Source organism: Fopius arisanus, unplaced genomic scaffold (genome assembly GCF_000806365.1).
Source record: "Fopius arisanus strain USDA-PBARC FA_bdor unplaced genomic scaffold, ASM80636v1 scaffold00030, whole genome shotgun sequence".
NCBI classification, from domain to species: Eukaryota; Metazoa; Arthropoda; class Insecta; order Hymenoptera; family Braconidae; genus Fopius; species Fopius arisanus.
Genome location: NW_011887769.1, coordinates 640,179 through 666,747, shown reverse-complemented (window position 1 = coordinate 666,747; position 26,569 = coordinate 640,179). Strand labels below are relative to the sequence as shown.

At 37.8% G+C, this 26,569-nt stretch overlaps 3 protein-coding genes across 12 annotated transcripts in view; 1 reads left to right on the top strand and 2 right to left on the bottom strand.

Annotated features, from left to right (window-relative positions):
* The window catches only part of LOC105265558 (polyadenylate-binding protein, cytoplasmic and nuclear-like), a 7,307-nt gene extending 6,254 nt beyond the window's left edge, over window positions 1-1,053 (bottom strand). Inside the window, exons 1-4 of the mRNA XM_011303107.1 lie at window positions 1,003-1,053; window positions 762-917; window positions 505-678; window positions 30-207 (exon numbers count right to left, since the gene is read on the bottom strand). Of these exons, the coding sequence (XP_011301409.1) occupies window positions 30-207; window positions 505-678; window positions 762-917; window positions 1,003-1,053 (559 nt within the window). The remainder of the gene's footprint in view (window positions 1-29; window positions 208-504; window positions 679-761; window positions 918-1,002) is intronic.
* Window positions 1-26,569, top strand: part of Sema5c (Semaphorin 5c) — a 72,757-nt gene that overhangs the window by 11,588 nt on the left and 34,600 nt on the right. For 2 of the 10 annotated variants that reach the window (XM_011302980.1, XM_011302978.1), the window contains exons 1-2: window positions 9,083-9,125; window positions 20,260-20,367. In XM_011302980.1, the coding sequence (XP_011301282.1) occupies window positions 9,098-9,125; window positions 20,260-20,367 (136 nt within the window). In that variant the 5' untranslated portion in view covers window positions 9,083-9,097. Of the gene's footprint in view, window positions 1-5,272; window positions 5,379-5,958; window positions 6,013-8,944; window positions 9,030-9,072; window positions 9,131-9,150; window positions 9,225-17,448; window positions 18,033-20,259; window positions 20,368-26,569 lie in introns of those variants that run through there. The other 8 variants (XM_011302987.1, XM_011302985.1, XM_011302979.1 and 5 more) reach the window with 8 other exon arrangements.
* LOC105265485 (uncharacterized) lies at window positions 2,327-3,310 on the bottom strand. Its single transcript, XM_011302977.1, has 3 exons — window positions 3,223-3,310; window positions 2,829-3,155; window positions 2,327-2,730 (listed from the first exon to the last, which is right to left on the bottom strand). Exons 1-3 carry the CDS (start codon window positions 3,271-3,273, stop codon window positions 2,449-2,451), a joined length of 660 nt encoding a protein of 219 aa, XP_011301279.1. The 5' UTR covers window positions 3,274-3,310; the 3' UTR covers window positions 2,327-2,448.

Below are 26,569 nucleotides of genomic sequence, written 5' to 3'. Positions count from 1 at the left end.
ATTATTCTGATTTACTACCGGTGGATTGCCTTGGCCTGCACCTCCTTGTGGATTATTCTGATTTACTACCGGTGGATTGCCTTGGCCTGCACCTCCTTGTGGATTATTAACGTTACCTGGTGCTGGTGATTGTGCGTTTTCTGCTACCTGTGCTGTTAAACCAGCCATACAACTTCGAGCCTGATCTTCATGAGTGCTCAGTCTCTTCTTTAAATTATTGAATATTAAGCTATAGCAGTATGTAATTTTCCGTTTGGCCCTTGAACTATTTCGCTTCTCATCTCTCATCAATTTGTTAGTATGACTTTGCCATGATTCAATGAAAATACTCTGGGAATTTTCACGAGTCCTGATGCATAACCATGGAACCCTCTTGTTTTTACAATTCACTTGAATATCTTCTAATTTTTTTTTTAATTTCTTTCCGTCCTATGGATGAACATATCGCATAATTATCATTCATTCAAATTCATTTTTCCCCTTCCATCCAAATATTCTACGAACCTTCGTTAATTCAATTCGTTTCTCATTTATGTCCACATAATGAGGAATATTGTCATTAAAACATGATCCCATTTGATCACGTGTTGTCTTAATCACGGCCTCGGTATTTTCGTTCAATTCGCTGACGCATTTTTTCGGATCCTTTCCTTGCTCGCGGGCTTGCTGTATCAAAGGCTAAGAATCACAGATTCAAAATTAAAAAACTATAATTTCTGGTTTGGTTCATAATCATGAGATATTTATTTTGTTAAAATTACTTTCTGTTTTTGAAGACTTGCGTTAGCCTCTGCGCTTGCTTTTGATAACACTTGTGCATAACCCTCTATCAGGCTTTCTTGGGTATATTTCAGTAATAGGCCGTAGTTTTCGAGTGAATGCTGCACATTATCAACGAGTTCCGTCAGCCCTTGTGCCTGGACCTTAAATTTTCAATAAATTATCGCAGCGAACTTAATGAAATAATATGTGACCAAACGTAACCGAATATATACTGCGTACTTGGCTGATGTAGACAGCTACCAGGACAGCGAGAACCACGTAGACTCTCATTTTCAAATGAACACTGTTTCCCGGAATGACTTTTCCCCATTTTTATATGAAAATCGACCCTTTCTCCGCGCTTTTTGGTTCACATTGTTTGCTTATCTCTTCTAAATATTTGAACTCACAAGAATGCGGAAATCAATATTGAGAAATCGAGTAGCCTATTTTCATCATAAACTGTTCCAAATAGTTATTTCTCTGCTCATCTATTCGCCTTTGAATTCTTAATATTATGCGGTACTCAATTGTTGTGAAGTATTTATGAAAATTAATCAAAATAATGAATTGTATTTTCATTACAATTGATTGTTCTTCATTTGATGAATAGAATAACGTTGAATTCTAATTCAACTTGTCCATTGTGACTGATAAGTAGATTACAAAACACGTGTTGATAACCCAATTCTGTTAAAGATCGGTGTATTTTTCCTATACATTCAATTATTTTGAAATTTCAGGCCGTTTCATATGTTACCATAGTTTAATGTTGGCATTATTTTTTCGAATATATCCGTCCCACATTGGGTAATAGTATCGATTTTAGTTAAACAAAGTATTCCTGTCAAATAGCCAAATGCTGATAATCAATGAAACTATGAAAATCCTATTCTCAAAAGGATAAACATCGATACTATCGATATCTCGAAACTCTGTCACGCTTATTCCTCATTGGTTCAGTCGTTTGAGGTGGCTAATTTGAATTTGGAACTCATTTAAATTAACAATTTTAAATCGCGATTTTTATAATTACAGGGCGCTGTAGCGCGCGTTCGTTTTCGTAGATACGAAAATATCCAAATAGTGTCAATCAACTATTTACGCACAACATGACCGATTCCCCTATTTAATTCTGGGTTATATTCAAGTCAATAGTTAGAAAGAGAAGGTAACGATAACAACTTCAATTGAATTGTCTGCCGCATAGAGTATTTGTCAGCCTCGTTATTCGTCAATTCAGCTGAAGTTGTTCTCCTAGTCTTATCCAAATATTTTCTCCAATTTTCGAAAAGCGTCGCACATAGCGTTATTTTCAGTCCCAGTTATGAAAAAATTGTTCATGGCCACAAAACGAGCGGTGATAGCCTGCCGAGTTAGCTGTAAGATAGCTCAAGGGAAGGACGGGTTAGAAATTAGGCTGATGTACCGCGGAGGTACTGGGCCAGATTGTAAAAAAACCCGCGAACGTAAACATATAATATCTATAATGTATGAATATATAATTTATTTTAATATAAATTTTTCTGTCACCAGGTAATTAATAAAATATTTAACCACCTTATCTTTATCAATTTTTTATTGTTATTCAATTAAACATGATGATGAATTTACGAATCATGTCTAAATCGGTTCTGGAAACGAACCGCAAAGACAAGAATGTCTATCATTTAAAACAATTTTACGTTACTGCACTTTGGTGCATGCCCGAGCATTTCTCCTTGCAATGGCGACTGCAACTTTGAAGTCCTTCATTGGAGACAAGGCACAACTTCCAATTTTAGCGTATGCTGCACCCATACTAACAGCAGTTTGTCCTCTAAGCTTTCCAGCAGCTGCAATGTAGACTCCAACAGACATTGAAACTCTCGGGATATACTTGGCAATGCAGGCCCTTGCGATGACATTGTTTTCGGATGCGCATTCCGCTTCAATCTCGTTCATCCTAGCCTGGATTTCTGCGCCTCTCTGCAAATCAAAAATCAAAAATTGAATTAGCACTCCATCACAGGAAGGGAAGAATCTTTCCTTCAATATCTTTAAATTGGAAAACCAGATTCACTCACGACAATCAATCCGTTAATGCTGCTTTCGAAGGGTTGAGCATTGGGGACATTATCCTGGAGGCATTTCTCTAATGCAGGTGATACTTTATTCTGAGCATCATTGAGTTCTCCATCCAGGGTTGAGAAACATTCTGGGCCCTGTCCCTCAAATTCTTTCCTGGTTGCTGCAACGGTGTGCGCAACAATCCCTCTGAAGTTTTCCATGAAGGCTTGGAGCCTGCTATTCTGGTTTTCAGCGACATGTCCTCTGCGCTCTTCCAAGACGTTCTGCATACTCTGAACTGTCTTGTTCAGCTGGTTCATGACCACCGAGACGCTGGCTTCATTCTGCAACAATCACATGTTCAAGCCCCGCCAGAGCGCATTGAAAATTATTTTGAAAAATAAAACTCACCTGGCAGACGAAAACAGCCAAGACAGCGAGGATCACTCCGAAGTACTTCATATTTGTCGTAAAACTGTAGCTTCTTTTCCACTGACGCAATTTGATATTTGATGCGAAATTCATTTCGTTCAGGATTTATATACTCCGAAAATTCCTCCCACTCGATGCGCCGAGCAAACATCGACATCATATATGATTAACGTTAATTGACAATTCGGAAGACATCAAATAATAATCTCATACCAGCACACTGAGGTCTTTCGTTTAGATGAAGTCGCCATAACATAGTGGACGGTAAATATGCCCGATAAGAAGCGACTTAATCAGACGTGCGGAATTAGATCATCGATATAAAAACGATGATATCAATTTAGGGAATGAAATTCGTAAAATAAAGAATTCCTTTCCACTTTCGAAAACTATAATTACATCAGTGATAATTGCAGCTCATCATTTGGATAATGAAAATCCCAGACAGATGTCCTTTGTCTCTAGGACGTTCGGTCATCTTATCGTGTTTTCTTCTTGCCTGTGCGCTTGTCCTGAGGAAAAATCCTCGGGGCAGAACCCGAGGAATCTGTATAAGGTCCGGCCTACTACCTCGCTTCACGCATACATGAATTTTCTACGTACACAATACCGATAAAGTGCGGCCATTCCGCACATTTAACATCCTCCTCACCATCAGGCCAGTGCCCATGTACCAGCCATCATTCAGTAGTAGCAGCTAAATAAATCCGCATGTGCCGGGGCATAAAAAAATCTGAAAGACTGACAAGTACTGAGGCAAAATCCCATCCTCAACTTGCATTCTAGTTATTCGAGGCTCGAGTAGAGGCTACTTTCTCGCCTCCGGCAAGGCGAAGCCCATCTACTCGCCTAGTAGAATCGTTTCGAGTGAAATATTTTTCACTGTTTTGCATGGAAATATTCCGGACTCATAAACATTTGTACGATGTCATGTAAATTATGACCATCTCGTTATTTTGTTTTGTTAATTCCAACAAATTGAGTAATGTATAAAAATCCGTCATATTTATATTCAATGTCACGATGCCACGAATTCAACTCGATTCATGAATCCTTTAATCTTCAGACCCATTCAAGTATCAATCCTTTAACAATGACCATAGAATAACAGAGACCAATTTATTTAACACTGTTAAACATGTTTACTCATTCTAAGCAAATTCGATTATTTCGTGCTCTAGAATATTTCCTGAATTCTTTGCGTGTATTATGTCCACTTTATTTCTAGATAATAAACACGGGTTCGTGGATCGAAATTTGTATCCGAGATAGTCGTAATAACTTTATTTCTCAGTTGAAATCGAATTATAATCGATTTTTCTAGCTCTTTAATTTTTTGCGAACGACCTTAATGAATATTTGTCGATCAAACCGGCAACAGCCTTCAACCGAATCCATTTGTTAGCCATAAGTAATCGTTTTTATCAGTGCAAGTGCACACATAACCGGTAAACACAAAAATTTCCATTATCTCTCTGACATTGAAGAGCACATGTCATGTGCAACTGCAGGTTAATTGAATCGTCCTCAGTTTTACCTGTCATTAAATATTTTCTCAAGAAGTGGATTTAATTCGATTATCCTCCGAAGTGTTCAATCATTTGAAAAATCGCAAGACCCACATTCCGCACCAATGAGAATCATATTCACGGACACACGTGCATCCCGTTACTTGTAATTGCTAGAGGTTCACGATAATCTCTCCCACAAATTTCCTGGTATGATATCAAATGGATATAAACAACGTCAGCATCATTTTATTTTATTTCATTTTTTCTCTATCGTGATCGCCCTTAATCTCTCATTTGGATAAGACAGTGCTGATAATTAAATAACACGATATGTCATGGATCAAGTTATAAGAGATGTGATAAAAGTACCGAGTGACACTGATAGATTATATTCAGTTTGAAGACACCTGTATTCCCTTACTTCTGTATATACCCTGGATCATTTTACCTTCAACTCATATATTTAATGATTAGATTCTTTTTATACGGGATCTTTATGTGTTCTAGATATCAGAATCGGTGATAACACCCGGCAAAGTTGATAAAATTGAAGCTAGATGTGCTCCATTGGCGTGCACACTCGATTTACGAGGAAAAATAAATCAATGCGGTTGGTGAAGTAATGTAAGATTTTCGTTCGGATTTTCCGGGGGACAGAGAAAGAGTGCAGAGTTGAAGCTCTGAAAAAGAGTCTGGGTAGAATTGAGAGGGGAGTGGGCTGCGGGTTGTGAATGGTACCCTTTGTACAGCTCTTACTCAAGCACGTGCTCCAGCCGCAGCCACTCAACCGCTTCTCTAACATGAATACAGAAAAAAAATACTTCCAGTTTAAATAGAAATTTCCAAATTCAACAAAACATCTTTTTGATTGCTGTCAAATTTATTATTGCTATTCGGTTTTTTTATTCATTTATTTTTGAATTACTTCTTCTAGTAATCAATTTTCTTCTTACAACAATATTTTTTTTTTCTCTCTGAAAAAAATCCATATTCCTCTCGAGTGTGAGATATTCTGTGACCCATTTCTTTGAATTTACCAGCGATAGGAACAATGCTCGGGACTCATATCGGTTTCGATCTTTTGTTTGGGCCTTTTGTTTGAGATTCTGCTCCTTGGATTCCTTTTTTTTCGCCGTTGGGTATTGTTCGGGAGGAGCTGCAGCCAGGAAAAAAAATGCGGGGTCCTTGGATAGCGTGCAACCCTCGAGCAACGACATCGTCTGGATCTGAGTCCCAACGATGGGTGGAATTAATGAAGGTACATTGTATCTAGTCATTTAATGGCGCGTGAAAAATCGATGGGTTTTTTTCAAGTACCTAATATAATGGATAGTGATTTTTATCCCGATAAAAAAATTATCGGTATCGATCAATATTAAATATCGATAGTCTATATCAAACTAGCGATCGACTCGAACGAAAGACAGGGTGAAAGATAATCATCGAGTCGATGATTTCATTCCTTTTTTTATTTTTATTACTTGTAGGTTATCTATCGTTATTACTGTATAGGTCTTGCTCACTCCTCGTCTTCTGCATTAATTATAGCCGGATTACCTGCAAGTCTAGTATCCGGTATATATAATACCCCGGACCAATCGAAGGCCAGCAGATGCCACTGATATAGTAGGGGATTTATGACTCGTTACGCCAATGTTGAGATCGAAAAAACATTATTTCTCGCATTGATCATGCCGCTGGATCGCACCAGGGCTGTACTTAAAGTACTTTGCGGCGATCTTTTAATCCTTGTTGAGGCTAGACTGCGCGACGCCGAGAAAATCTTATCGGACATTTTTTTTGCATACATTCTTTCGCTGCGAGGGAGAGCCTGAGTCACTCTGTAAACTTTGAACGTACGATGGGGGAGAAATATACTGATTTGTATTGGGCGATTGAAAAAACAATTTCTTGGAAACAATTAGAAAAGTTCTGGAGCGCGATAATCATTCACGGTCATGTCAAACATTCAATCAAATCTACTCTTGATAAACCGTGCTGCAGCACGGGCAAAAATTTATTGTAAAATTAAAAAAATTACTATTTCTTGGTGGAATTTTTATGAGAATAAAAAAATAGAGGTAGATTTGGAGATGATTTGTTTGTCGTGTCGGCCATTTCGTCCATTATCATTTTTTGTCTTTACCCTCAATTATGAGAATTAACATTAAAAAAAATCGTTGAACCCTCCTGAGACCTCCCATGATGAATTAATTCGCGGTTCTTCGCGTTCGACAAGTGCAAGGTGCACACAAAAGGGCGGGGAGAAATGAGAAGAAATAAGAAAAACTCGAAAGGGCAATTTTAATATTCATCACCCAGCAATCGTAGATGTTGGAGACGGAGGAATACGAGGAAAGGAGAGAGGGTTATCAAGTGAGGTTCCACCACCTCCGCCTCCCGACGACCCACCGCAGAGGGAGCACAAGACGTTCTTGTCCGAGAGGCCATTTCGATCAACTCCCAACGTCCATCACCGGAAATTAACTCCACCAAAGAAATGTCCACCTGATCGGGTTTCACATTTCTCAGTCAATCGAACATTGATGATCCTCTCGATGTTTTTAGAACCCGTGAGGGGATATAAATGATGGAATTCTCGGTCGGGGCAATAAACTTGGGAAATAAAAATAATGGAAACGTGAGGGAATTTGTGAATTTTTTATCATTTTTCTCACTATTCTAAACGATATCTGGCCGTTTATATCAAATTTTTTATATTTCATTTCGTTTAAATTTAGCTTTCATTGGTAATTTTATTATGCGGTGAGACAAAGAGTGAATTCTTATGGAATATTAATTTATTTGAGAGAATTATTTGTGTTCAAAAAATGGTATCTCTTTGATCGAATAATTTCTAGATGAACCTGTTTGGGTTTTAATTATGCTGATCGTGATATCCTAGATGATAATTATTTTATGTCATTGCGGCCGGTAAAACGCGTTTCTAACCTCGCTTCGCTCGGATAAAAACGCGTTTTCGGCCAGACATAAAATAGCATCATAGCCACGGCGAAAAAAGTGATTGTGACGCATGCGCGTTATAATCCTCGTCTCCGACTCGGACTATAAAGTCGCATTCGCCAGATTCCCTTTTTCCGTCCTAGGCGTGAAATATACTATTATTGCTATATTCTATTGCGTGAATTCATGATTATTAAAGCGGGGAAATTTGGTATTGAACCGGAGGCCAGGGAAAATAGGAGGACTGATGGGAAGAGGCGAGGGGTTTGACACCCTCTAGTGACGTCGGGCCCAAAACAAGGACCCCACAGGGTGAATGGACAGACTCGGAGGACAATTAGGCATTCGGGCCTTGACCTGCCAAGAGTACACTCCTTTGACGATCATCCAACGTAGCGTATTTCGTACACTATTGTCGCGTGATTTCAGAGCTTGTATTTTATTGTATCTTATTCGATTTATTCTAACTAAATATAAAAACTCCAAATGAAAAGTATTTACTACATTATTAATTCTGTGGAAATCTCACCTTTTCTTGAGAGAAGAATTTCGATTAATTATTCGATATCAATTATGATTGAGAGAACACATTGGAGGTCATAATTGTAATGATAATTTTTTGGAGCAATATAATTATAATGATTATAACCAAATAGGAAATTTGTGGAAATGAATCGAAGGAGGAAATATACTATGGAAAAATTGAATATTTCGCTTAAGTAAATAAATATTCGGTAAAAAATACATTGTCTTCTCCACGTGTACAACTCCGTATTAATAATTTACATTTTTATTAAAATTTCAAAATAAAAACTAAATTCAAATAGAATTGTTCCGCGAAAATTAACTAAAAACTCCAGATAATTCAGGGGATTTCGTCTAAAATTATTCAACCACATATGCCTTTGTTAATCCGTATAAATAAATTAGCGAAGTGAAAATGTGATCAAGTTAGAATTTATCGAGTGCAATAACCGTCCGCCAAATTTATGATTTCAATAACTAAACCGAAAAGCCCATTAGCATCAGTACTAACGCGCAATGCAGGTGCGATAAAAACAAATATTAATTGAATTAAATGTTTTTTGCCTCGACTATCGTAACGCTGACGTGATGTAAGCCTCTGTGGGTACGTAGTTTTACTCGGAAATCACGTTTAACTGGAAAAGCACGCGCTAACGAGGTGCTGACTCTTTTTCAAGATAAAATTCAATACAGTGGGTTTGTAGAAGTGTCGAGGAAGGCGTCTTGCGCTCACTTAGCAGTCGATACGTCACCTTTTGGCTGATCTATTGCGACAAACAAGTACTAGTACGAGTGTTTCATTTACTTGTGATGGCTTTTAAAAAACTCGTGTGAGAGTAGAAAAAGAAAACGCTATGTTTCAATTCTGGAGGTGTTTCAAAGGTCACGTGAGGTTTTTTGAAATTATAGGGATTGAGGATTGGGCGATTTCTATCGGTTTTTTTTCCACTCGTAACTGATAATTTCAGGGGATTGTTCAGGGTAATTCAACGTGATTATTCTTTTTCTTCGAAAGTGTTTGTTGAAACTAATTTCTGTAGGATGCGGCGGCGAAAATGATGATAAAAACCCCATTGGATGCACTTTGTAACCGGAGATGTGTCTCGTAGCGCTGAGGACAGCATCGTCTCGAGTTTCTAGGCTAGATGAAATCTAGAAAGATTCAAAGAAATATATACGGGAAATGGGGAATGCACAGGGGGCAGTAGAGGGTCGAAACAAAGGATCCATTAAGTACTATCACAAATTTCGGTTATGTAATCTGGCTAGATTTACCCGTCTGGAGATACTAACTGTCCCATTAATGTCAGTTCATTTCTTTAATTTGATATTCAAAAATTATACCACGAACTTAGCTGTGATATTGACATACGTAATCACCTTTTATTCCACTGAATTAACGAGCAGTGACCATTAAACACTCAAGATATTGCCCCAAGCAAACAAATTACATTTCTTCATTCGTCTTCGGTGTAAACACGTGTATCCCCGCCATCTAGATACAATCTTGTGTCGTCTGAGGGTTACGCATTATCAAGAGACACAAAAAATTGATTTTTCTACTACTCTTTGGATGTACAAAAAGTGCAATTCCCTCTTGAGTATTTAAAAGTTTTTATAAAACACTTCCACTTCAAACTGAAAGGGGAAAATCGCTCGTTAAGTCATCGCTCATCGTTCAGCCTCAAGATAAACACATCGAGTGAAAAAAATTTTAAAAAAAAACCATGTAGAATAAAACGAGAGGAATGAAAGCAATAAAAGACTGGACAGTCGTTCCCTCTCGAGAAATGTGACGAACGCTTGAGTTCAAGTGTTATGTTGGATGTAGAATCGATTGAGTACCCAACGAGAATGAGATAAAATAGAGTTTAAAGAGCAATTGTTTTATCATCTTTTGAATTCTTTCGTGAGTAAAATGAAAACAAGTGGGTAAGAATTCGAGATAATGGCAATACAGCTAAATCAATTGTATCTATTTGGCTGTCACTGGGATTTTTAGGGTGATTAAAGTAGTGAAGTGAAGTCATTTGATTTCAATATTATTAACTTATCAATATTGCAAATTTTATTACGCACATTACTGATCTCACTGGGGAGTCCTTAAAACAGGTGGAAAGGCAATATTTTATTTTTTTTTCAAGACTCTCCCTGCAGATTGAAAAATTCTAGTGGTTTTTTCTCTGGTATTTTTTCCGGTAGAAAGCAGTTTTTTCAAGTAAACACTCTTGAAAATTTTTCTCACTCATAACTTTTAAAGAATTTTCTATTTCATTATTCCAAAAAATGTAATAAAAACGGGAAAAAGCTTCTAAATATATTTTGGAATTTTTATCATTCGAGATTTCAGTTCGTCTTGATGTTTGAAAAAATAGTAAAATTTCCCCCATTCTCCAGAGAACTTATTCCAGAAAATTTATTCGGAGTGAATAAGATAAATTCAAACAACTCGATGAAATTTCCATTCCCTCATACATTCATATATTAAAAGAAATGACAATTACGGGCGCATAATGAAATGAAAAAAATGTTAAGTGGCAAAATGATGTTTCAGTTTCCATAGAAAGTAATCGAGGCCTGCAGCGGCTGTTGCCATGTATGGCTGACTCGTTCCTATAAAATTTCTCCGTACCCACAAAGTGGTGGACAAACGAGTGTATGCGCGTGCAAAAAAACCGACAACTGTTGAAAAAATAAAAAAATTGTTCGGGGGAGAGAACTTCATGAAGTATATGAGACGGTGAGAGTGAGAAAGAAGATGTTACGCGGAGGCGAGATAAATCGCATCCAAGTTAACGCGAAGAGACTTGGAGCTCATGCCACACCCTGAGAGCGTACCTGGTCAAGGGGAAAGAATAAAAGTTGGGGGGAAGAGAGAAAACAACAAATTTTCAAAGAAGAAAAATGTCGAAAGTACTGCTGCAAAAATGTGTGGGCTCCTTGTGCTTCTTCTTCTGGAATTATTTATTAACTATGTATGCGCTTGTACATGGTGTACAGTTGGGTGTTTCGGAGAGTTTGAAAATAAATTTTAACGCTGGCATAAGTTTTTTTTTTTTGGGCATCTGGGGGTTACGTATGGATTCCTCGAGACATCATCTCGGGTTTCTTGGCCACGTACATGAAAATGTAGAGAATAAATTTGTCTGGGCAAATTGGTACCCACTATTTTTCAATGTTTCTACCATGTTTGGTCTTATTTACGGCAAAAAAATTTCGCGCTTTCAGCATCAGTTTTATATATAGGTGGCTGGAGATGGTGAATGGGTTTAAACATTTTCATTAAAGGGGACGGTGGGATAATGTGGACATGATTTTTAAATGATATCACGAGACAGCTTTTGAATAGTTTTAGTTTTTTAGACTAAAGAAAAAATAGGGGTAAAATGAACTCCTTAATTATTTTTTCAATCATGAAAATTATCCTATCATTATTGTCCCCTCGATTTGCAGATATTCAGGGAAAAGTCAAATTTTCAAATTGAGTTCAATAGCGTGTGTCCCGCAAAAATGCGGGAATGAGTCACTCCGTTGTTGCTTTTTTATGAATATCTCAAGATGTGAGAGAGATACCGAATTTTCTCTTCACTTCTCTTCCGTAGAAGAAAAGGGGAGCTGACAGAAATGTATTTACAAAAATTTCGCTATCTCTCTTGAATTCAGGTATATTCATTAAAAACTGGCAGAAGCCAAATTTAATCACACCTCTTCATCATGTTTACTGCATGCCCATGAAGAGTGAGTGAAATTCGATTATTGTCATTGTTTTATCAAATAAAAGAATGACTGCTTAGGGATAACCAAAAAATTGTCCTTTTTTACTCCAGAAGGTTTTTAAAATTTTGAAAGGAAAAAAGTGAGAAAAGGGCGAATTTTTAATGTAAAGCTCAAGCTTTACTGATCGTTCAAAGGAATATGGCATTCTATAACATACCTGTTATAAATTTGACGATTTTCCATTAATTTTAGAGAAATAATGGAGTTAAAACCTGCAGTTTATGCGGATTTTTCATGAGAATATGAGTATTCAAAGAAAAAATTCCTCGAAAATCCATGAAAAATGAGAATTTGCAATGAGAAATTTAATTAAAAACGTTGAATAAACCTTATTCGTGTACAGATTGTGTAAAGATTAAAAAGTCGGTCATCAAACCACTGTGGGTTTTTTTCCCAAGGCGCCGAGAGTTGAATACCTCGAATTAATCGACTGTGACAATCACGATTACATCCTGAGACGTGCCCATCATTGGGTCACATGTCCAGAGATAAATCAGCCCGATTCCAAACACTTCTCAGAACAATTCAATGAGTCCCTCTAAAAATAGTCCCAGATTTAGTCGATATTCCCAGAAATTGTGACAAATGCACTGAACAATTATCGCTGAAGTGCATAATGAACCCGACCCATGGCGAAACCCTTGGACATTCGCATCGAATATCTTTTTTTTCTGTCACTCAATTACATTTGACGGACAATATACCCCGGGTAAATATAAATCGCAGTTGATCACAGTTACCGCAGTGTATCGATTAATTCTCAGAGTCAGTCGCTGGTCAAGGCGAGGGTTATATACTTGTACAATGTACATATGTGCATTTCGTTGTGTCTCACCTTGCCCTTCGGCATTCTGCCCACCCATACAATCGATTAATCCCCGCCGAATGTTTTTGAAACAACTTGGGGGGATATGTCATGCGAGAATATGATGCGTAATTAATCATAACGCGTCTCATGGGTCAGTGATCCAACAATTGAGTTCATTTCATTTAATAAAATCAAAATTGAAAAAATCACTGAATTAATCCGTCATCAATCATTCAGCATTTTTGCCCATTAATTCACCATCTCGGATTTAATCTCCCTATTTTTTAACTCTGGATGACTCCATATTTTTGTAAATTGCCATCACAAGTACAACGTCACTTTATTTCACCTGAGAATTATTTTAAACTGAGTTAGGAGATTAAATTTTTCGCTTGGTAGATGTGTTTTTATTACTTCTCCATTGTTTTAGCGGAGGAGAAATCACCATGCAAATGTGCACGTATGATTTTGGGTTCATATGGCAGGCCAAAACTCGTCTGTAAGGCCTTTGTTGGCAATCTGTATGTTTCATTTTTTTTCATCATTTCGGAGTTGTTTTCTCCTCTGGTGCGTTTTATTATTATATTTTTAGGACTGAGTGTTTAGCCTACGTCGGCACGCCCTAGGCCTCTCCTGAGACTGACAGACTGAATTTCGAGGGCAAATTTATTCTAATTCAACTGCTTTTTCTCCTCTCCAACGAGATACCTGATGCATTTATTTATTAATTTTTTTTATCTCCTCGCTGTTCACAAAATTATTTAATATTTGTGATAACCTGTTATTGTCGAGCAACAAAGTATTAAAGTCGTCTGTAATAACTTCCCCTACCGCAGCAATTACGGTTAATTACTCTCAAAATGTATGGCATGTAAATGACGGGCACCGAAGAGTAATGCGTAATACTAAAAATTGTCAGTGTAATCGACAGGTAGGGCATTGAAATATTTATTCCCGTGTCCTCGATTTCACCTCTTCTTCACTCTGTAAAATTCCTCGAAGGTCGGCCTTATATCATTCCCCCGGCAACACCCTGCACTTTTCATCGACACGAATGCACATCAATCCTCGACTGGCTCCAATTTTTTCGCATCGTTTCTCACCTAAAAAAAAAAAATAAATAACAAAACCGGTATACGTGACTAATTATTACGCGTACCTGTCGAAATTTCGCTTTGCACTTCGTTATACCTGAGATGTTACCTTCTTTCAATAATACGTAACTATATGTACAAGCGGGGTAATTTTTCACGTGATAAATTTCAACCCTCAATTTCCATCCACGATCCATTTCCAGAGACGAATAATCAATTAAAACCACCACTCGGAGATATTACTTTGGATTTTTTAATTACAAAAAATGTAAAAATTACGATGAAGCTTTGTAGAAGAGTATTTATCTTTTGTCGGATAATTCTCCTGGCAGCATGACTTGTCACGTAACTTTTTCCAACTTTTATCCATCTGTAAAAGAATTGTGAAGTACAACGGAGACTTTTCCATTACGGGTTTGACATCAAAGTGCACCAGGAGACAGCTTCACAGAGTCGTTGGGTGTCAAGTTAAATTAGACACATGAAGGGACAAAAATCTGCACACGATACCAAGACAGAAGAGAAATTGACAAAGAACGAGTTAAATTCTCCGGAAGAAAAAAGAAAAAAATTTCCCATTCTCTGCGACATTTATCATGCACCTCTCATATCCTCATATAAATGAACCCACATTGAGGTCGACGACACCTCGAGTTTCCACATAAAACAACAGAAAAAACATCTCCGAGGAGATGTACACCGAAGGTGCGATGAGGTGTTTAAACTTGGATCTTTTTTTTATCTCCTCATTGGGGTTTGTGTATGGCTTTGCACGACGTCCGTGTCAATGCTTTGAGTAAATACACGGATTGTGTCGAGTTAAGTGTCCCTTCTATCTCCGGAATTCGGGTATACAGCACCTTTGGACGTTACCTGGCAGAGAAACTGATAAAAAAAAGGCATTTGAGGGATTGAACTGGCGGTGAAAACAGCTCATCGTCTATTTATTCTTCCGCAGCATTCAAATGACGTTGGAATTTTTCCAAAAAATTAAGGGAAAAGAGAAACCCGGTGAATTAATTCATGAGAATATGCACCGGGGACGACACAATTGACGCCTCCTCGTTCAATGGTAATCCCCGTTCTCATTAGCATTTCATACTGGTGCACCACTATAATTTTTTATTTTCTCGTCACGCGTCCCAACCCCTTCCTGTGCATTTTGTGACACATCCTGTCGAGGAGAAGTCTTCCTTTTATCCGAGGGAGTATCATCAGGGCCATTCTCGTCCGATCGCATTATTTGCTAGACCCTCACTCGATCGGTATCGATTAATTGAACGGAAATTTTGCGGTGATTGTTCGCCTCGTCGTCAAGCGAACCCCTACAATTTGTTCTCTAATTGACAGCCACCCCAGAATAGATCGACGCTTGAATCAACGGCATTAATTCCACATCTTATTGCTTTTTTTTTTATTATTTTTCATACGTTGCTGGATCTGTGATAAGATTTATGCAACAAGTAGCTCGTCATGTAATCAAGCCCCGGTTGGAGCCGGGTTTTCGCCCGATTATGTTCACTCACTGCGGTATCCACCTACGCAACAGCAGTTCGACGTATCTCCAGGTAGACTTCTTCGTTGGTTTATTTATCCCACTTTCCTTGTGGTTCGTTGGTGTAGGTGGAGGTATTTCCGATGCATAAGACTGAAAAAGATAAAAGAAGGAATTAATCCGACGTACATTTTTTATTTCGACTAACTCGCGAACGGTAGAGTCAAATTCATCATTTTTTTTTTTAATTCCAAGGTATTAATTCAAGCTTTAAAGCAAAATGTGATGGGTGTAAATTAGATCGTTGGATTTAGGGAGATCGGCGGATATAAATATGAAAGTGTTAAAAGGGGATTTTTGATGTTTCGTCTTGGCGTCGAGAGGCGCATGAAAAAATACTTCTATTTAAATTTCAACCTTTAGAATAATAGCTGTGCACATTACATTATACAAGATGCAGATCAGCCTACGAACTCTCACATCTCCAAGACAAGTGCGGGCGTCTTGCGAAAGTCCATACACAATTATGATATCACAGATTTTTGCATTTTTTTTCCCCCTGAGATGGCATGTACCGATGTAAATAAACAGCGTTGGTCTCCGATATGGTATCCCTGCGGTGGATTCGCAGGAGGGATAAAAGGTGACTAATGGAACCCCACAAAAATCCACCTTCGGATTGATCATCAGTCAAGGCGTCTAGGGGGACCCCGTAGTCATTGCAAAATTACCTTTCTCTCGTATCTCGTAGTCTTGGCTGTCAACGATCTCCATCGTAACACCTACAAACCCATTGTTCGTACGATGTCTCATAGTGAAACGATGAGTCGCTCTATGGACGCGTGGCACCCACCAATTCGGAGGTGTGCCAGTGACAATGCCAGCCCGAGGCTTGTTTACTCTTGAATTGACTAATCAGGGACTAACCAATCACCATAAATCTCTAGTGAAGGTAAAACCGTCGTTTCTCCACGTCTCGTTAACCCCTGAATCAATTAAAAATACCAATTACGTAGACATGCGACTATTTTTTGTATTGGCATAAATAAATACACCCGGAAACATGATTTGTTTGAATATTTTAATTATACACTAAAAATAGGTTATTTTAAGAAGTTGGGAGAATATTTATCGGAGTAATTCAATGAGCTTATGATAAATATTTCAGCTCACTGAATAGTTGTAAAAATACTGCTGAAAATGATACTTCTTATCAGTGTTCTTACTTACTTTTTAAAAATTTCATTGATACTTGCGAAAAGCATTATTTTTTCACTTTTTAGAAGTATATCCGTAATTTCGAAGTCTATACTTTACGAATTCCTATTTTGTAATTGTGACTGAAAATTTTAGGGATCGCTGCTTTCTCCTACTTCCAAATCTTAAAAAAAGGTCGAACAAATAAAGTTGAGTCGGTGAATGATCCAAAAACCTGAAAAAGAAAAATAAAATTTATCTTATCCTATTCGTGAATATTCATGTTCTACTGAAAATGGAATCAAGTTCTGAAACTCCGATATCACTGTCCCTGATAGCTCATGGAATTTACATAAAACTTGAATTTTCATAGCGATTTCCTTACATTTTCTACAAGAAATTCACATCATTTAAAATTTTTTTGAAGAATCCAAAAACTTCTGACATAGTGTAAATATACTTTTCAAAAGTTTTTCAGTTTACTGCTGGTAAGTATTCTTTGAAACTTATGAAAAATAAGATTTATATTTTTCAGAAGTTTTTATAAAATTTGGGGTAAACTATTTAATCACATTAATGTTCAGATTTCTTATAAAAAAGAAAAGTGTTGGGATGAAAATTTTCTGTTCATGTCCTTCAAGAGTAGTTTGTTGACTGGCCAGAAATCAGTAATTTTCAGAGTGTAATTGAATCCAAGAAGATAATGCATCCATTTCCTGCGGAAATCTATCAATAATAAAATATATTTCTGATTTGAATACAGAACATATTTCTACTATCTAAATAAAGTTATTTATCAGATTGAAATAAATTTTTTTTTCTGAATGCACCTGGTGTCGACGCAAGTCGTCTCAATCAGCTGGAAGGCGATGAAAAATACACCCAAGATGGTGAACACACAAGACTGGACACTAAACTCCAGAGTCTATGTAGTGGATGGGGAAAGGATGATGTTAATGAGCCCAGACTACCGGATTCCGTTGAGACTTGTCCCAGAGCTCATGGAAAACAGATTCTATCTAGCCGACCCTTTATTCCTCACTATAGAGACTCGAGGGCCGCGTATCATGCATAGAATTTCGAACAGATGAAAATTGAATGAATCATTCATTCCATCTTCCGTTCTTTCCAAGCGAAAAATAGCTCGAAATGTAGAAAAGGTTGGGAATTATAGAGATGGTAGAGTAATGCCGAGATTAATACCCAAGGGACTAGAGGGGATAGATAGATAGATAAGAAGAAACGGTGCCTCCCGCCTTATTTATGGTCCTATGAGGTGTGGCGTTTCGTATTATCAAAATCCATCGGCTTATCGTGCTTCCGTCCAACTGGACAACATCACCAGCGGCATACTCTCAAGTATTCATGGATAAATCCCAGATGAAGGTGGTCTTTTCCGCCGAAAATTCACATATTTCGTAAGTTTTTTATATTTTTCAGGTTTTTAATTAATTAAAGTTTCGTTTCCCCTGAATTTATCTGAAATTTGTCAATAGTGAAGGCCTCACCCATAAAATTGGTCGTAATTTCCTGTGCAGATCGAGTCTAATTCTTTCAGTTAAACCCGCCATTATTTTCCCCTGTATCCAACCATTTCATTTAATCCAATCCGTGAATTAACCGAGAGTGCAGTAACGTGTTATACATATATTTCGTTACCTTTACGAAATTCGGGGCCTTGAATCGCCCACGTGGACGAGTTTGGAAAGGTCCGTGTGGACCACCTCGACGAACAAAAATATATAAAACTCTGTACAGCAGGAGAGAGAGAGATACCGACATTTGTGCGCTAGTTTTTCAATCGAATATACTCATCCCTCACACGTTGCAGCCTCCGAAATAGTAAATGTATTTTAGTGCTACACGTGGGCACTACTATGTTTATTATCTATTCACAGGGGCACGCTTTCACATTCAATCATTGGTTTTTTTCTCGGCTGAAATGAAAAAAAAAAATGGTTTGTCAGATCGAGTGCACGTTTTCTATTGAAAAAAAAATGCCTAAATATTTGAAATGCTCGACCATGCGTGATAATTCGTGCTGTTATTTAGCGCCATTGAAATTTCATGGAATAATGAAAGTTTTCGTGAATAACTACGCGGGAAGTATTTTTTCATTGCTGAGAGAATTGACAAAAAAAAAGGGGAATGATAGTGGAAAAAAGCCTGTGAAATTGAATCGAAATTTGTTCCTGGGAAGACTGAAGAAAATTGCATCCACCTGTCACCACGTCTTGGCCTTTTGTGACTCTCGACGATATCCTAGTAAGGAATGGTAGCCGCAGGTAAAGGAAGAGGTCGATGACCTTCGATAGGAGACGAGTTATACCGCATGATTTTTCTGAGAGGGGGACTTTCATCTTGAATCGCTATAGTATCCTTCAGCTTTTGAAATCCCGGTGTTTTTCAAAATGGGGAAAGATCTCGGGGAGTAAAAGGAATCACCCCCATACGTCATACCCGTGGATTTTCCAGTAATATCTTTTCTGGATGCTCACACGTACCGATTGGCTATACGGGAGATTCCTTCCGCCTGCACTATGTCTTATTATGGGGGGATGCTATCTATACTGCATACTGATGGATATCGATCTCCTAAGGAAGTCGATCAGGCCGACCCAGAGAAACTTTCCACCCTGGAATCTTCCAGGAATTCTTCCAGTGGACATTCATTATCTCGAAAATCCCTAGAACCTGGAAGTTTCCAGGTAATTATTGCGGAAAAAATAATAAATAATCAGGTGATTTAGTGATTATTTGAAGCAATTGGAATTTTCATGACGATAAGGTAATGAGATTAATCCAAAAATATGATAATATTTTGCGCAGGTATTTCGCAATTAGCATAAAAACCTTAATTTCATTAAATTTTTATACCGACTAATAACTGCGATAAGGAGAAAATCGCGGGGAACTCGAAATGTCAATGGAATTATTCCGCCAAAAAGTGCGTCGAATTGAATCTCCAATTTATTTAAACTTGGGGACAAATTTTTGTCCATAACATGCGTGAAATATTATCACTGAACAATTTATGCACTCCTCATTCATTAATTGGGAATTAAGATATTTCCGAGAATATTTCAATATTTTAAATAGCGAGAGGCTCATTAAAATATATCCCAGTGACACCGAGCGCCTTAATTACCGCGAGCATCCTCGAAAATTAGCCGTTAGTCTGTGTACAAGCGTCACACAAATTGTTTTTTTGGTCGACGGAGCATGTCTCTTGATTATCGACGATCCTCGTAAGATGGTTTCGCAAGTTTGAGTCACCGAAAAAGGTGGCGAAACTCGAGAGAGTTTTAACGGTGATTCCCCGGGTCGTCTTGCCCTTATTGGTCACGAGTGCCGAGAGAACCGAGCAGTTGAATTTCTCCTCAAATCGGAATAGTGAATGAAGACTAGCTGATCGTCTTCATTCGCACGATCAATCATCATCACCACTGCAAGCGGATCTTATCTCCCATAACTAATTGCGTGACGATGAGCAGCGGTTGGACCTGCAAACTCGATAAATGTCGAGAGAATTAAACTCAAGTCAGACGGTTATCCATTTTAAAACACTCATATCCCAACCTAATGAGGAAATTAATAATCAATCTCTCGAGCGGCGTTTAATGTTCTTCTTGGTTTGTGTTGCAGGAAATAGTAAAGTCAGAGGAACAATGATGTGGATACGTGTCACTATGATGTTGAGTGCTTTGGCACTGACAGCGGCCACAGGGGACTTTCGTCACATCTCGTACGAAGGTAAGAAATGAGAAATGTTTTTTTTCAGTGTCCAGTAGTTTTATTTCATCATTACGGAGTTAGAAAGGGAAAATCAGCCAGCGAGTTTTTAATTGGTGGCATTTAATTTTCAATTCACTTTCTTTCGATAACCTCTCGATAATAATGACAGAATAATTAATTTTCAAAGTGATTTCTCTACATTACAATTAGACTAGCCCATCGTCCTCTATCAATCATCTCAGCTTTCTTCATCCACTGTACTTATTATCTACCACTTAAAACACGGAGAAACTGTGGATGCGCGGGTAGAAATAGTCGTCGATCAAATGTTGTCCAGCATGGGTTACCGTTGGCGTTCCACTTTGAAAAACAGGACCTGCCAGTTTTCTACAGCTACTACATCTTCTTTAAGCCTGGCCATTAGTTTTCATCATCATCTTTCGCGAGTGAATAAAAAAAATAACTGACCGCTCCCACGGAGTTCCACTCCCTCCATAGAAAATTCATAAATTGAACGATTTCGCTCATAATATTTATACTCATTTCGTTCAGATGAGAAGTATTACAGAATTATCCAATCAAATAATGTGAGTAAATACGTGAAAAGGTGAAATCACCTAAATCCCTCAGCTTTCTACAAATTGAGACATTGCAGATAAATCCACCCACTCTTCTAGATAATCAAAGAAAACATCGGGGTGCACTATAAAATTTATGGGAAAATTGGATTGAACACAGTGAAAGCACCTGAAGTTGGATTAAACTCATTTACTCGTGAAGTATCACTCCATTATATTTTACTTTCCTTCTCCAATGTGGCTAATTTATTTAATTAATTCCCTTGAATTACTATGAATTTTGATTGACCTGAAAAAATAAAATTCTCATTACTCTGGTTTTCCAAAGTTGCTGGTGATGAGCATTGCGATTGGAGAAAGCAGGCTTAAGATACTGCGCACATCGGCTATTTTTATTGGGAAGTTATCGAGTGGGCATTAACATATTGATGAAGATAATTCGATACCTATTGGTTTGCTCCATTATTCTTGGCCTTTGGCCGATCCTGCGACTAATCCCTGAAAGGCTCCCTCCAGTTTAGAGTATAATTTTATCGTACCAATGCAGAAAGGGATCTCGAGTTGTCCGTGACGTTGGTAACCGCGTCGATAGTCATCATTGGCAAACCCGACGGCTTTTCCCCGGGTCACGTTCATTCTTGTCCAGCTGTATTATCCTTGCGTTCTAAATCTAATGTTATTAAAAGCTGTCCCGAGAGCCGATCGTTTACGATATCATCGTAGAGAACCCGGGCGGTATTATTATCGCACGTCTCGAAATCGCCGAGGTCTACTTCCGTATTGGATATTCACCGCACTGCTTGATGATTAGGAGTTGTAAAAATCGAGGTTCACTAGAAAATAGGACAATTTATGCTGGGAGTGTGGATAAGAGTCTTGAATTTCTGCAATGAGACATTGATAGCGACGAAGCCATTATTCAAAGATCGATATACGAGATGAACGTGAAGACTGAATTTCAGAATTGCCGATATCTCCAGGCTCAACGATGGGATTTTGATGAGGCACATTTCATTTTGAAGATTACAACAAAAGCTTAAAAACCAATTGACAAATTATGAAATTCACTCTGCCAATCCAGCTTAGCTATCGTTGATTGAATCCGTCCGCTACTGGATTACTCAAATCCACGCTGATTCCTGTGGAATGCAATAATATCGATAATTCTTTCGTTATTGCCGCAATAATCTCGAGGCATTACTCAACAGGTGACACTCATAATAACATAATTACCGATATCTCGTCATTGGTATCGTTCTGTCACGCGTCACCGCCGGCAATCGCTCTCATCGTAATTGCATCCCAGAATTCGCAATCACCTTCACCTCAAAATAGACGCGACACTGGAATGTTAAACACTGGAATGATCCCATCGCCTATAAACCACCATTAATAACCCTGAAAAATTCAAATTCAAATAATCCCAGGGGCATATTGATGTATAAAGTACCGTTGAGCCATAATTCAACTTTAACGATTGTGCATGTCGATAAATTAGACAGACGCGTATAAAACCCGCGGGGACAAAAGGGACAAACCATAATGCTTGTATCCAAAAGCTACCGACCAGTTGTTTCCTTTAAAGATAAACACGACGAGTAACCGGGGCTTAGTGCTAACCGTTGTATATGGCCGGAATATACCCTACAACATACTCCGCATATGTAATCGCTCGGAAAAGTCGTTCTATCGCATCTCTACCTATGACTCCGCAACAGCACAAAAACCTTGTTCAGAATATTCATGACAGGTGGGATCCTACGACTCGTAAAATCATATTGACATCAAAGATGGCTACGGATCGCTCATTTATTGCAAATTAAACAGAAGCTTTTTTCCCTATTTTTCATTCAATGTTCCCAGAGTCTTCAACAATTTTTAATTTATAGCCTTCACTTACTGATTATTTTCATCCTGATCAAGATAATCTTTATATAATTGCATCTTTCGAAAGCATTACTAATCAAAAAGAAATTGTAATGATATGGAGAAATGGTGGCATGGAGAAATCACCAGATAAAAATAGGAAATTTATAATGTGATTTTCATCATTAGATGCGTTCTTCATTAACACCTCGAAGTTTTCTAAGTAATAGTATAATAGAGCACGTCATCTAATTTTCAATTTTTCTGAGTTATTATTCGTGTCAACAACTATCAAAAAGTCGCACTCAATTAGGTATATACATTGAGGGGGTAGACCGGCCCACGTCGACCTGGGGTTCATACCAGTCGCATCCCCGTCGCGAACCCTGGCTCGTGCTAAGTGCTGGTGAGGCTCGAAACTTTTTGTGAAAAAGTGCTTCACCATGCATCGAATTTTTGTAAATATCTCATAATATTGTATAGTTAATTATAAATTAACTGCTTTTTGAAGGAAAAACGAAGTAGGGGGCCTGTACATCTACATGAGCATCCACCAAAACAAGCGAGATGACTCCAAGAGGTTAAATTCATTAATAGTTGCTCAGTTCGGACACTTAGGATGTCTATTTATTGTAGGACATACCTCAAATTAAAAAAAAATCATGGAATAAGTTGGAAATGGAAGTAGCTCTAATATATTTTTACCAAAAATCGTCCTTCATTCCCCTATGGAAATCTCGTCTTGGCGTACTTCAGCAAAATTATGGTTTTTGAGCGCCCATTGAAAAAAAAACAATTAATTGATTGTCCACTATCCCCTATGTAACAGTGAAATTTAAAGAATTGAAAAGTCGAACTTGTTGTATTTATTATATGGTTATTGCAATAGTTGTTTTATTTCTTAAAATTGGCCGATGGGTTGGCAAATATGATTTTAGAAAATTTTAATTTTTTCCATAAGCCCTAAACGAATATTGGATGTCAGGAGAGAAACAGTTTAGACAGAGTATGTATTTATATAGTACTTGACTGCGAACATACCAATTTAGGATTCTGAGAACCAAAAGATGCAAGATGGCTGAATAACTTGGAATGTCTCATATTAAGGGTATTACGAAATGCAGATTACAATCATTGATTCCAAACCAATACGAATCAAAAAGGAATACAAATGGAGGAGATATTTTTGTAAACCAAGCAGTTGATGTAAATATTCGGTTTACTACAGACCACATATTGAAAATTGATTGGAAAAAGCGTTGTGTACTTGAATAGCTCTTCCAAAAGAACGTATGTCAAGTGGGAGTGGCAGCATATAGCACGCACGTGAACGAGACCGAGAGGCGCTCGACACATGGCTGTAAATCTCGTGGTCCTGTCGTAAATCAAGTGCATATTTTCCGCACGTTCGAGGTATTATGGGGATTCCTCGAAAGCTTCCCAATACGCCTTTGTATCGGGATTCTTGGGGCCTGGCTAGGTCAAGACTACAGGCGTGACGAACCGCGCGTCTTCGAGTGTCCAAGAATTTCTCACCGCCCTCTCTGCACTCCGCTGATGAGGAGTTCTCCAAATTGCCATTACATAGAGAGAGAATTGTCTCCGAATTCTCTGTTAACTGCCGGAGATGGGGGCTTTCCGAGGACTAGTTGAACCCGATGAGAGAATTGAGAGTGTACGTGGGCACAGGGACGGCACGCGCCTCTTACATCCCGATTGGGTAGCGAATAGTCTCGGGAGGACAACCCACGTTCACCACACCGTGGTCGAACATATATGTATATATAGCCGTCTGCACGTATAAATTTCACTTACTGCTTATATTTTCACTCATCCTTTTTTCTTATTATCGTCTCCACCTCCGTGTGCACTATGCACGTGGCACAACGGGCGGTATAATATACCACAAGCCCCATCCTGATGAATATTCATATTTATGTGATGTGATGCTGAGGTATTATTTTCATCCAGGATTTTCTAGATATCAATTTTATACGTGGGGCATTCAGTGAAATCCCCGGACCTTTTGTAGATGATCGAGTTGTCATCACGTGAAAATACAATTGGTAGAATATACTCGCAGAAAAGTTCGTCTTTTTAAAAAATCCAGTGGTAACGAAAGGTGTTGATTGCTCTCACCGTATAGTTTAGCAAATTTACCTTATGCAAATAACTTTTTGTTTATGGTAATATATAGAATACATTCTTTTTTTAATTTAGTTTTTCAGAAGTTAAATGTTATTAAATGAATTCAATGCATAAGTTGTGTATTTTCATTATCACCAACGAAAAAGCATAAATAATGAATATATATTGAATATATATTGAATATATTTACTGCGGGTATCCCCATTTGATGATTATAAATGCTTTAGCACTCGGTTGAGATTTCAAGTGAAAAACTTTGAAATTTTTGGGAAATAAATAAGAATATCCCTTTTTAATTTCATAACGGGCAATCGTTATATTTAAAATTGAAATAAATTGAGATAAGCTCGTACGTGAATATTTATACATTATGGTATGATAACTAATAGGTGGAATAACCACTTAACTGAATTTTCTACACGCGTGTGCTATTATACCGGTAATTTTTAGTAGCCGCATCTGGAAAAATTTTCTGCAACAACGATCACTGTTGACTTTGTTTCGGGTATGCTCGAGTAATAATTAATAGATCATTTGCGAGTATAATTCAGTGCAGAAGGGGGAGGCATTTCAAGGTATAAAAATCGCCGAAAATCACGCAAAGGGTATAATTTCCCAAATGGAGTTCCACGTGCTTCTTGTGGCTGCCGTCCTCGTCTTCACTAATCATGTAAGTTGTAATTATTTTTTTTCTAGTCAAAAATAGAAAGGCATGATTTTTTGTTATTTTCAAATCTTAACGGAAGGCTGAAGCGAACGAGGCATTGAACGCGATTGAGGGCCGCATCTCCGAAGTTATTAAAATTATTGACGATTACGGGATTTATTTAAAAAATGTTCAACGCTATTTCATAGATAGTTATCAAGAGCGAAAGGAAAATGCGACTGCAGAGGTTAACGCTAGTGTTCAAGCAATGGAAGTGAGTTAATTGAATCATGAGAAATGGCTGATGGGTTAAATTTATGAGCATTATTTCTCAACTTTTCAATTGCTATTTCAAGAATCAATTCGTAGCGGCTCAGAAACTCGAAAAAGACGTGAACAAATGCCGCAAGTCATTGACTGAACTCAATCAAAATGCTCTGGACAGCCATTTGGAGAGACTAAAAGAATGCGAAGACACTCATCTGCCGAATTACGCAATCGTGAAGAGTCGTGCTACCGCTTTGCTATCCGTGAGTAAATCTGGGAAATTACAAAAATAAAAAGATTTATATCTTTCTTTACCTCAAAGACTTTTTAATTTCCTCGAATTGTCTAAAAGCAGCGATTTTTTCTCCAATTACCTCGAAAAGTCAGTCATTTAATTAAACGATTTTTTAAATGACTTCCTATAATTAATGATTGAAAGTCTTCGCGTAAAAAAATAAAAATATCATGATGCCTTGACGTTTCATTATTTTCATAGAACGGAATGAGCTATCAATCGCAAGTTGAAAAAGCCAGCGACAGTTGCAAGAATGAAACTGGTTATGGAGCATGTGTTACGCGAGCCATGAATTCCCTGAATGCTAATACATTAATCTGGAGATCGCGGGTGATAAGAATGAAGAATCAAGAGGCGGAAGACACGGAGGATGCCAGAAGAGAAATGCCCATATGTTTGCGCTCCTCTGACAACAGATTC